At 37.0% G+C, this 13,417-nt stretch overlaps 1 protein-coding gene across 1 annotated transcript in view; it reads left to right on the top strand.

Annotated features, from left to right (window-relative positions):
* LOC111871968 (atrial natriuretic peptide-converting enzyme) overlaps positions 1-13,417 on the top strand; it is a 323,648-nt gene that overhangs the window by 296,962 nt on the left and 13,269 nt on the right. Inside the window, exons 12-16 of the mRNA XM_033754465.1 lie at positions 525-620; positions 3,784-3,928; positions 6,157-6,338; positions 10,393-10,579; positions 11,852-12,014. Coding sequence (XP_033610356.1) covers positions 525-620; positions 3,784-3,928; positions 6,157-6,338; positions 10,393-10,579; positions 11,852-12,014 — 773 coding nt within the window. The remainder of the gene's footprint in view (positions 1-524; positions 621-3,783; positions 3,929-6,156; positions 6,339-10,392; positions 10,580-11,851; positions 12,015-13,417) is intronic.

Here is a 13,417-nt window from a genome sequence, read left to right as displayed (position 1 = left end):
TTTTTGTCGGCGCCATAGCTCAAGCGGTTAGTCACTGCCTTCCCACCGTGGCGGCCCAGGTTCGATCCTGAGTATGGTCAAGTGGGATTTGTGGTGGACAAAGTGGTGCTGGGGTGGGTTTTTACTGAGTACTTTGGTTTCCCTTGCCAATCTTCATTCCACCAAATTCTCCATCATCATAATCACCTGGGGCAGGCTACAATAGGCCAATCAGTGTCCACTGTGCCAAGTGGACCCAGTTGGACTCCACCCCCCACTAAGCGAAAATTTTCTTTGGTTTTCTCCTGCCTCTAATTAATCTCAGTATTGCTCCATATTCAACTGTCACAACCATCTGTGATGTGCAATAGCCCTGATGATATGTATATTATTTCATCCTCAATATCTAAGTTGCTGGCTACATCTACAACCCAGTATTTGGTTGGGTGCAGAGCGAGCAATTTAGGTTTAAGTACATGTCTTTTTAATCCTTCCTCTTGTACAATAAAGCACTGTCAAAAACATATGTTGGATGTTTTCTGCAGGCATGATCCACTGTGGAGAGAAACATTGCATGGCTCGAAGCCATATGTGTGATGGAGTTGAGGACTGCCCTTGGGGTCAGGATGAAAGGAATTGCTGTAAGTTGCTGCACTGTACTATACAGTATAATAGTAACACATGTTGCAGCTCTTGCCTCACAAATGATATGAAGCAGCAACTCTCTTTAGAAGGTCCCAGGATTCTTTCCATGCAAAAGCCATTCAGTTCCCAAAGGATGCTATGACTGCTTCAAATGCCTACATTCTTTTTTCACAAGTTATAATTATTTTCACAGTTCCTTCAGAAAAGAAATATGACACACTGTACGTGTCATGTATTTTATAATTCATTGGTGATAAACGATAGCTTAGTTTCAACCATAAAACCATAAAATTCTAATTATCATAGTGTGTTTTAATAATTCATAAAAGAAATGTATAGAGAAGACCTATCAGTACTCTTGCTCAGTTAAGTTCGTTATACTTACTGGGCTTGAAATTTTCAGAGTGGAAACTATGAACAGTAGGCCTTCTGGGTTTACCACTGTGTCATTTAGTGCAACCTGGATCTTTCAGAAGAATATGTTACCTTCATCTTCAGAGCCTAAGAGTAAGCTTGCTGCATGCTTCTGCAGTTCCTTGCTTGGCTTACTGCTCAAAGCTGACGATGTAGGTGAAATGTTCCTCCAAAATATCAGGCTTTCTCTGAACTGCTCAGAGTTACAATCCAGTGCAGAATTTATGAACCGCAGTTATTGTCATGTGTAGAACCGAGATAAACGACCGTGGGGATCTGTTGCACTGACCACGCAACACCCTCTATCTGCTAAAGTTGACACTAACTTCGCCGACAAGCAGCAGTCGCTCGATCAGTATAGTTCGCTTGCAGACTGAAACCTTGGAGTAGGGTGGTATACGTGACAAAAATAATGGGTTCTAGTTCAGATGATTGGATTTAGTGGCACATTGATTACAGTCTCTCTAAATTACAATTAATACAGAATTATCGCTGATTTACATTATTTACAGTTCACTGTTGCACACGCGCTATTATTCTCAGTTCCACTAGTCATCTCCTGGCAGCAGATCTCAACACATAAACTAGAGCTTCAAATCACTATGAAGTCTTCTTGTTATTTCGTCTTCAGTCACTTTGTACTCCATTAATCTTCACAATTCACTAAGGACACCCTCAATTCTCATCCCTGCACTCTCAACTGCTGAACCCTCCTGGAATCTTCTTAGCTGCTAGTGGACTCGTGTTATAGAGCCATGGCACAGACAACGCAGAAAACACAGCTCTAATGTTGAGTAGTGCAGATCACACAGAAAACAAGTGACGTGATAACTATCTCACCAGTCCATTCGCGCACCGACTGTAGCCTAGAAACAAGCTATAAACATTCGTCCTGTTATCGCATGCATGTATGGCTGGGTGTTTAACGAGCTGTTGCCTGGCACTGCATTGACATGTTAGAATATTTTAAATTCCACTGATATTGTGACCTTTAGGCGTATTCCATTTGTGAAGCTTTACTTACTTTTACTTTGCATGTGAAGATGTGTGACATTAAGTGATAGATGCAGCTCACATAGGGTTTTTGAGGAAGCAGTTGAAAGGTTTCTTGAAATACAGACTAACATTAACCAGAAGAAATGTTTATAGATGGCTGTGTTAACTACTTCAGGAACTGAATAAAATCATGTTATAAACAAATACCCTATAAATATCACAGTTTTATATTTGTGTAGAGGGAACATGAGAACCATTTAATCTTTCCCATTTTATCTCCACCTGCTCCCTGCGTACTGTCTTACAAAACATGGACGAGCTCCATTTGTGCAGAAGTAACAATGAGTGGTTACCAAGGAATCACTTCCTATGTCCACATTCATGAATGTCATGTAGCCTCTCATTCCTGCCAGTAGTGCATCGATGCTCTGCTTTGATGCTGTGCTCAGCCACTGTTGACTAATGAGGTTGGTATAGTCAGGTAACTTTAAGATAAATGCAGGACTCCTTCTAAACTGTTCATGATATGCTGCCATAAATACAATAAAACATAAAACTCTAAAACTTCATAAGGATGGATTAGTGACTAACAACATGGATTCGGGTGACCGGCCAGTACCCATGTGGTGTCTGCTGGGAGAGGTCATCACTGGCTATCTGCTTCTGTCCATGATTTCCTATGCAGCCTGCCCTCGAGTAGGGTAGGGCGTGTATGAATACAGCATGTGCGCACAACGCTCATTGCATCAACCCTTACTGACGGTGTATGAATGAATGAATGAATTATATATATGGGGTGGGCCTTCCCGGCCCTTGCACTGCGACCTACAGTGGTCTATTGTTACTGATGGTGACAGAGACAGTGTCTGAAACATTAGATATCAGCTCATAGTTCCAAATATGTCACTACCGCAAGTCACAAAACTTTAGTGTTATGCATCAGAAATTGCGATATCCTTGTATAATTTTGTAACAGACAGATGAAAAGTCTGAAATTATGCAGATATTTTGTTATCATAGCAACAAATTTGGGAGAGTTAACACATTGCATGTATGTAAGTTTTGTAGTAGAGGAACAAATAAGTCTTTTGTTTCAGTGTATCTTGTCCATTTTGTGGATATTGATAATATTTAGTTGTGAATGTATGAAGTATAGATAGAATTTATGATGGAATTAACTTACTTTGTGATAACATGGGTGGTTTCTTTCTTTTCATAATATCTGTACAAGATCTCCAACCAGTTCATTTCCGCATATTTTGTCTTTCAAGTCTGTTAAGAACTCCTTCACTGACACTGTCGACATCCTTTGTAAAAATTTGTGTTATTAATGCTTTGTGTAGAATTAATTATAGATATATTCTTTCCTGACATTTACTTAATTAATGCCCAAAATTTGTTTTTAATCAGCAATGATTTGCATGAATCACATCATCTTTTATTTTAACAACTTTACTTTGCATTTCTTCCAATAAAGAGTAGTTTTCCCTTTAATGAGATAATGTATAACGAATAGGATTCTGACAGACCATTCTCTGGTTTTCATTAAAATCAGATGCATTCTCAACAATGGTGATGTTAGTTTTAATTAAAAAGTTGCCTATACTCATAGTAAGGTTAAAAGTGACTTATTTTTGTTTTCTAGTTTATTTGGTCAGTTGCATTATTGAAAGTTAATTAAATCAGATTAGGATTATCACAATTGTCCTTTTTCTTCTTAGTTTGTTACTATAATTTTCTTATTTGCAGTGCGTCTAAGTGAGCGCATGGGGGATGTGGGCCGAGGAAGGCTGCAAGTGTTCCACCCCGAGGAGCAGAATTGGCAGTCGGCATGCATTACACATTGGGATTCTGGATCATTTGCAAATCACATCTGTTCTCAAATGGGCTACTTGTAAGTGTGAATAAACTGTTTCACTTCAGGTACATGATAACACACTCACATAACCAAAATATATACCTCTGTTTACCCACCACATATTTATAAGCAGTGCTCTTTACTGATGAAGGGTATAAGAATATTGATGATATTGTATTGTAGCATCCTGTTACACTTTTCACTTAGCACTGATTAGTCTTTTAACATTCTCATGTGCAACACGATGTTCTATAGAATTTATTAAAAGTTATACACTTAAAATTCCATCACTACATGTTCTGACCAGTGTGGTAATCATCAGGTGTTAAAATTATTGGGCGAGGAAACTGCCATCTTCTGTTGTTTCTTTTGTTGTTAAATGTATAAGTCCTCTCAATCTGCATATGTGTTTGATTTGGCGGGAGCATGCAGAACAACACACAACAGGAGAGAACACAACCCACCAACTCAAACACATATGCACATCAAGAGGACTTATGTATATATATGTCAATTGTTCATATCAAGACTTTGCTTCTGTTTTGTCATATCTTATTGCAAACCCTTAGCATTTTACAGTGTCAAACAAATCTAACAATTAACATTTCAGTAAATCAAGTTGTTTTCTGTTTCTAATTGTCTTCCACTGTTAAGTAATATAGTGGCTACTCTGGTCTCAAAATTCTTCTCCAGAAATCTTCTTGCTGTTATTCTTATTCTTGATCCTGTGGCTTTATGCCTCTTTCACCTGCCTCCACCCATTCCATCTGCATGTCTTCATATAATCCACAATTAATTTTGTTGTACAAAAAATTCCCAGGAATCCAATAGTAAAGCATTCAAAATTCTCAACCAATCATGAAAACTTTCAAAGAAAATTTACCATTTTTATAAAGTAATGCAAAACAAAAGTTTCAGTATGCATATGTTCACCCTCCCATTTCCTGCAGTAGTTCTACCATCCTCCACTATCAGTGCTACATTTGTCTTCACTCACACAGGGGTCATTAAAGTAGGGAATTTATGATGTCAGAGTATATGTATCTGAAATATTTCAGTCATGAATCCACTATGCCACTCAGGAATTCTCCCACACAAACTCACAGTGAAAACATATTGCTTTGGCCTTGCATTGAATTTCTGCAAGAGTTTTTCTCTTGCAGCTGACACAGTCCTCATACATGCTGTGTAATGGGGAGTTCATCATATGACAGTAACACAAACCACAGGCACAGTAAATTTCAGTTTCAGTGGCAAATATATCTGAATTCAAATGTTCTGGAGAGAAGTTACTGCTTTGCATCAATTTTCAGTAAAGCTTCGTGTTGTGTATTCACATGCATAACAGTTGATATATTATGAAATGGCTGACAGTGTGTGTCGCACTTAGAAGTTCTACAGAGATGAATATCTACAGAGACCTTAATAAAAAATGGTTAGAATTTGTACTGCTCAATGCACCACCCATCCAGCAGCCTCACATACTAAGCCAACACACCAAGTGTTGAACATGAAATTCTTAGCAACGTCATACTCTCCCTGTCAAAAGGTTGAATGATTTCAAACCAGTGTCCACATTTCTCTGAATGCCAATAATTGGATCTGTCATTGTCTTGATATTGTAATTTTTAATGTTTTTGCATGAAAGATTTCACTGCCCCTCAAAAGTATGGGATTGTGTTCAGCATAAATCCCTTTTCATATAATAGAACATCCAGATAAGTAAAATATTACGGCAGATATTATGTTCTCACGGCAATAGCTCTGCAGAGTATAGTCTGCTGGGATGTGTCGCCATGTAGTGTCATTCTGGATGAACTTACACTTTCCATCTTTAACTTCAGAGCAGTATTCCAAAGAAGAAAGCAGCAGAAGCAGAGTGTGCTGCTAGCTTCTGCTGGTATTGTACTTGGCTTACTCCTCATTTCTGAAGAAGGAGGTGATACGTGCCTCCCGAACGTCAGGCTTTACCTGAACTGCATGGTGTTTCAACCCAGAACACTTTACCCTTAAAATTACTTCCAGTATTTCACAACCTACTGGGTAATGATGGCGCTGAGTGAGCATTGAGACGCTTACAAATTTTATTCTAAGGTAGGCACAGAGTTTCCACTCCTCACAAATTACAGAGATGGGAATACAATGTCCACACATAAGTGTGCATATGCATTTCTCTCAAACCCCTCACCATTCTGTGTAGGCATAAGTAAAGGATTGAATTATATCAGTGGAAGTAAATCATAACTACAATTGCTTTACTCTAGGTCAGCAAACATAAGTAAGTTGATATGGAAAGGAGGTGAGAAGCCATTGTTTCCAGCCAGTAGCAACTCATCAAGCATATTTAAACTGTACAAAGAAAAGCAAACCACCCTGCTCAAGGAGCTGCGTGCATGCCCTGGAGGAAACAGCTATCCAAATATTGAACTCTCTTGCTCAGACTATGGTAAGTAATAATTACTGTTTAGTTATTAATTGCACCCAGAATTTTTATATGTATATTATTGTTTACTTTATTATGTTTTTTACTGCCAGTTGCAATGCCCTGGCTTTTGTACAGATATGCTTCCTTTCTAGTCTTTGGTATTTCAAAACTTCATAGTTCAGATTATGGTCTTCTGGCATGTGATACCATATACTGAGTATGTATGCACCCAGCTACCAGACTACTTTGATTTTCATTTCAGAGAGCTGTACTCTTAATGTTCACTACCATAAGAACTTCAAACCTAATTTCATGCATTGTTAATGGTGGATTTCATATGTTTCTGGAATAAGTATCATTTGTAGTTACTATAGGATTCTGACGATGGTGTATAACACACTGATATATTGGGTTTTTGGACTTTATCCATCGTCCTGGTTTTTAAGATAACTAATAAAAACACTGGAAGTGACTGAGGCTAGCTCTTTCTAACAGACCCAACAGAATAGGTGTTTTCCTTCACCTGAGGACGGAAACAGATCCAGTTTCCGAAACGTCATGTTTTTATTAGTTATCTTAAAAACCAGGACGATGGATAAAGTCCAAAAACCCAATAGATCAAAGTATCATTTGTTCTGTTTAAAATACCAAAATGTGCATCATCCATGCCATCTATTTAACCTTCAATTTATAATATGTGGTGATTTTAATGTAAATTTTTTAGGAGAGACAACACGTAAAACACAGCTGCTAGTGCTGTTGCAATCATATAATACATTTCATACAGTACAGTTCCCAACTGGAATAACTGAGACCAAAAGCTCTGCAATTGATAATATTTTTATTGATAATGCGAAGATAAATTCTTATGATGTTATCTCTATTAGTAATGAACTATCGGATCATGATGCTCAGTGTCTTGTACTAAAAATATCAGTTTCCTGGAGAAGAAAAAAGTGCAGGGAATCACAATAAGATTAGTAAATGAAGATTAAATTGCACAATTTCTTAATAAACTATCTAATGTAAAATGGGAAAATATGTATAAACTTATGTTATATTTTAGCGTCCTGTTGCACTGATTTAAGTCCATGATTTATTTAATCCGTCTTGCAGTGCATACACTCATTTATCTCCTTCTCTCCCTCGCACTACATGTTTCGGCATAATAATGCCATCTTCAGGTGCTTACTTATCCACGTCAAACCAGTTCATTGCATGCCATGTTCACACATTAAAATAACTAAAATATGTATCTATCATATACATTGTCAAACGTTAAAAATATTAAAATTGTTCAGGATACCACATCGCTACGTCGCCCCTCACTACGTCAGTCACGCCCATTCTCCTTTGTTGGAGCACTCCTTCATTATCTTGTGTGTTGTGCTTTTGTTGTGTCGTGCTCCTGCGACTGCGTGTGTTATACAGTAAGCGGAAGGAATCTTTGTTCATTCTCAGTAGATACAGTTACAACTATTTGTTTAAATCATACTATAAATCCTACTGCATGATACACAATCCAGTGATTGAGGCTAGCTCTTTCTATGGGACCCAACAGAATAGGTGTTTTCCCTCACCTGAGGACGGAAACAGATCGAGTTTCCAAAACGTCGTGTTTTTTTTAGTTATCTTAAAAACTAGGACGATGGATAAAATCCGAAAACCCAATATCTCTGTGTGTTATACACCATCGTCAGAATCCTATAGTAACTACTTCTACTGCATGATATTGAGAAGAATTTTAAGAGAAGCTAAAAGGAAATATTATAATCAGTTAATTACATCAGCTGAAAACAATATAAAAAGTACCTGGAACATTATCAACAATGAAAGAGTGAGAAATAACAATAATAATAAAGAACGTCTACCACATACTTCTAAGAATAATAGCAGAAATATAAATATTGATGAAGCTGCTCATGGTTTTAATAAATATTTCACATCAATAACAGAAAATCTTAATATTAAGAAAACTAATGTTTATACTGCATTGTCATACTTGCATATCCATTTCTCTAATGGTTTTCCAGAAATGAATCTTAATTTAGTTGCAGAAGAGGAAACAGTTAGTATAATTAACAAATTAAAATCGAAAAACTCTTCAGGATATGATGGCATAACTAATAAAATTATAAAACTGTGCAGACAACAAATTAGTAAACCTCTAACTTATGTAATTAATAAGTCATTAACCATGAGTCTGTATCCAGAAAGAATAAAATATGTGATTATTAAGCCAGTATACAAAAAAGGGGGAAGAGGCTGTTATTACTAACTAGAGGCCAATATCTATAGTAACTGGGTTTGCAAAAGTTTTTGAAACAGCAATATTTAGAGGACTCAGTTGTCATATCGTAAAACATAAAATATTACTTTCAGAGCAGTATGGATTTCAAAATGGATTATCAACCGAAGATGCTGTATTTAAATTAACCAATGTAATACTTACAGCTTGGAATAGAAAAGAGTATGTAACTGGTATATTTTGTAGCCAAGGTGTTTGACTGCATCGGTCATGAACTTCTGTTAATGAAACTGCAGTACTATGTGGTGCAGGGTGTATTATTGCAATGGTTCAAATCTTATCTCCAATATAGGAGGCAAAGGGTGGAATTAAATTATATAAATAATAAATATTATTCCAACTGAGAAATTCTTGGATGTGGTGTGCCTCAGGGATCAGTGTTGGGGCCCTTACTCTTTAATATATAAATAAATTATTTCCCCCTTGAAATAAGTAAAATTTCTGGAGTTATTATGTTTGCAGATCACAGTAGTATTCTTTGCACAGCTAAAGACTACTATAATTTAAAAATAAAATTGGATATTGTTTTTAATCATATGTTTATGTGGTTTTAAATAATCAATTTCTGTTAAATCTGGATAAAAGAAAATGATAAAATTCACCCCAACAGCAGCTATGAGCTACCCTCTGTATACATTGTTTTTAACAAAATGCTGAAAGAAGTAGAAACGATAAAATTTCTTGGTTTTCAGCTGGACAATCATCTGACTTGTAAGGGACGTATCAATGTTTTGCTTCATAAGTTGAGCACAGTTTGTTTTGTAATGCGAAATAATAATACTCTTAAAGCTGTATATTATGCATATTATCATTCATTGGTGAAATATGGAATAATATATTGGGGAAATACATCAGACAGTCATAAGGTCTTTGTTATGCAAAAGAAAATAATAAGAATAAAGATGGGAGTGGGCCCAACTCATACATGTAGAGGCCTATTTAAAAAGCTTGACATACTGCCAATGCCATGTGTATATTTGCTCTCATTGATGATATTTGTTGTTAATAATTTGGATAAGTTTCAGACCAATAACTCTGTATATGTAATTGGTATAAGAAGGAATGACCACCTTCATATATCTACAGCACATTTATCATCCTATCAGAGAGGGGTGTATTATTCAGGCATTAGCTATTTAACACTCTGCGGTCAAATATATCAGTTTTAAAAAACGATAAAAATCAATTTAGGTTTGTTTAATGAAATTATTTGCAAAGTAACTCATTTTACTCTATTGACGAATTTGTCGAGCATGCAAGGGGCTCCAAAGTTGAGTTAATAAATGTTCTGTGTGATTGTATTATACGTTGTTGAGACTTGCTTGTAAGTGTGGCAGTATGTATGATGTCTGATTTATTATGAATTTTAATATGTTACAATGAAACTGTATTGACAGTGTGGCTGGCCAGTGTGTGTGGAATGGCAAGGTGTGAATTTGACAGTGGTTTTTCTATGGCCTACGTGTGTTGTCTTGACAACTTGTGCTGTCTGCGTGAGGCCTGATTATATATTTTATTGGACCAAGGACGTATGATGTGCAGTCATCATGTATTTGTAATGTGTGACATGTTTTATACCCAGCCCTACGGGGAGATGATTGGATCCATGAAAATAAATGTAAATGTAAATGACAGCTTCCAGCATGTTCTTCCCCTTTTAGAGCTTGTAGAAATCCATAATTCAGCTTAGATATAATTACAGTCTGTAACTGACATTTTGAGAATATCCCAAAGAGGTTGCAATGATATTCATTTTTCTCTTTTCAGTTTGCGGCAAGAGACGTCACTCATACAACACAAGACCATCAGCTCGCATTGTGGGAGGTGTTGAATCTGCTCCTGGGGACTGGCCATTTTTGGCTGCACTGCTAGGGGGTCCTGAGGAAATATTCTACTGTGCAGGTGTTCTAATTTCAGACCAGTGGGTTCTCACTGCATCGCACTGTGTTGGAAAGTAGGTATTCAGTAAAGTCAATCAAGGAGTTCTGTCATCTTATTCATTCCATTCATTTTCATGCTGATACAGGTAATACTTTAACAGATTCACTCCTGTAAACAGGCTTGGTTATTTACAGTTGCTGTGAGGACTGCACCATAGCTCAAGCGGTTAGTCACTGGCTTCCCACTGCGGCGGCCCGTGTTCGATCCCGGGTGTGGTCAAGTAGGATTTCTGGTGGACAAAATGGTGCTGGGGCAGGTTTCCTCCGAGTACTGAGGTTCCTCCTTCCAATCACCATTCCACCAAATTCCCCATCATCAAAATCACCCGGGGCAAACTACAATAGGCCAATCAATGGCTGCCGTGCTGAGTGGACACAGTTGGACTCCACCCCCCACTAAAGAAAAAGATACAGTTGCTGTGTCAAAATTACCCTGTTGCCAAAACGTTATTCATCACTTCTTTGCATAATTCACATGTTCACTCATTATTGGATTGTGCCCCGCCCATCTGGTTCAGCCATTCACAGCTTAATCTCTGATCCACCATTCATTATGAGATCTATATAAGAGCTGCTAAAATCTCAAGAAATGCATTAACCTTGAAAATGGTGACTGCAGTGTTTGCAGACTGGAAAAACTTCAACATGGTATGTGACATATTACTGAAATCTGAAGTCAAACATTAAGTTTGAAGTAGGTTCTAAATGGTTCTGCTGATGGTGTATAATAGTCAAAATTACTGGGTTTTCCAACTTTGTCTATCTTTCGGTATTCTAGGAACTAGAAAACACAACGTTTCAGAAACTAGATCTGTTTCCATCCTCAGGTGAAGGGTGGAGACACCTACTCCTTTGGGTCCCTTAGAAAGATCTAACCACAATCACCGGTCTTCTGTCCCTCCAAACTAGTCCTGGGATATTACCTTGATTAGGGCATGAATGCTTCCTTTCAAATCCTTTCAATTCATCGTTCATCTGTCATCCTATCTTTCAACCCTACATAGTCAAGTTATGGAGAGCATCATGAAACAACCCTGCTCCTCAGAAATTTACATTGTAAAGGATTATATTTTTTAATAATCCTTGATTTGTTGAGTCACAGGATATGGAGGTAAACTTGTTTAAAAAAAATGTTTTTCAGAATCCTTCATTATTGAAGATTTCTTGACATAGAAGTATGCACATGAAACAGCACATATGTAAATAGCAGTTCATATTGCTGTTTTGTCAGTTAATACACAGTATCATTTAGATACTGTTGAATCAGTATTTTATAATTTTTACAGTCAATCAAGTCAGTCAAATGCTGATGGCTGGACAATTCAACTGGGCATTACGCGGCGCCATGCCCACTCATACTTCGGACAGAAGATGAAGGTACAACGTGTTGTACCACATCCTATGTACAATATGGGTGTCGCACATGACAATGATGTAGCCCTCTTTCAGGTATGTATGTGTAGAAGTAAAAAGTACATTTTGCACCTGGCTACTAAAACTTCTCTCTTCATATACAGGCCAGAGGTTTGTGACTTTATTATTCAGCAGTTTATAGTGTTATTGGTTGATCTAGTACTTGCATCCTTTTCCTTTTCAAATGACACATGATAACACATAAAAAATAAGTAAAGCTTAGCTTTAAAACTACTAATGTTCCTCCCTCTATTACTATCCATCTTTCTAGCTACAGCACTGGCCCACACGACATCACTCTTTCTTTTGGATATTTTCATGTGAGAACAATACCAGTGGCAATGGTCAGCAGTTGTTGCGGGTATGTGTGATTTATAATCTCTGTTCTCACATGTCCTGAAATGTCCTTCAGTTGAAAAGAATACCCTAAAATTACTTGGCTGTTGCCCAACCATTTTCGTTGGACTGCACCAAGAATTGCACTGAATCATGTAGGGCTGTCTTGAGTTTGTCGATTCATAGTCATGTGCTTATGAGTCACAATGATGACAAGCTCATTGTTATATCAGATGGTGAACTCTGTTTGCGGCCACTGGATATACAAGATTGGTAGTATCAGGCAGTAAACATTTCATATTGATATTGAACATACTTGTTTGTTGGTGCCAGGGTGAAGCAGTATTAAACTTAAAGTTGAGTTTACAGGAAACAGAAATCAGTATTAGTCCTCAAAAATAAGATTTATTGACTTTCTTTTTTTTTGAAAGACTGATATAACTATCATCCTTCAGTAAGAGTGAAGTGTAAGTTTGCTAAATTAGAGATAATAGCAAGCATAAAAGAGCAACCATATTTCAGTGTGACTTACACCCTTTTACAAAAACAGATGCTAAATTATATCCTTCCTCACATCAATGCTACCTGATAAGTATTTTATTGTAACAAAAGGTATACTTGCAAGTAAAGAGTTATATAAACCCCCTTCTCAACAATCTTCAATAGCTGAGCATCTGGAAGTCAATCTCATTTTATTTTTTCATTGCAAGGAAAATTATTATAAAAGGAGTGACATACTTTGGAATTTAGCTTAAGAAAGTAAAAAAAAGTATTTCCTTTTCTAGTTAATTGCTAAAGGTCCTTTATAGACAATGATAAAGTAGAAGAGTATGGTCTTCTGGCTTACAGTGCAGTGTAGTTTGGCAGAGGCCCAGCGTTCTGGAAGAATATGTCACCACCGCATTCAGATTCAACATTTTTCTTTTGGCAGATAAGAATCATTCAGATTGTCCATTTGCAAAACATTACCTTTATTATTAAAGCAGTACTACTAATTTATTGATTTTATCACAACAGTAAATTAGGTTAAACTACGGAGGGAAGCTGCGAATATATTGAATAAGCAGTCGCAGACAGCCAACAAGAGGTGGTCCTCCTGCTTG

Source organism: Cryptotermes secundus, unplaced genomic scaffold (assembly GCF_002891405.2).
Source record: "Cryptotermes secundus unplaced genomic scaffold, Csec_1.0 scaffold137, whole genome shotgun sequence".
NCBI classification, from domain to species: Eukaryota; Metazoa; Arthropoda; class Insecta; order Blattodea; family Kalotermitidae; genus Cryptotermes; species Cryptotermes secundus.
Note: the sequence above shows the minus strand (reverse complement) of the source record. Positions and strands in the feature narration are given on the sequence as shown.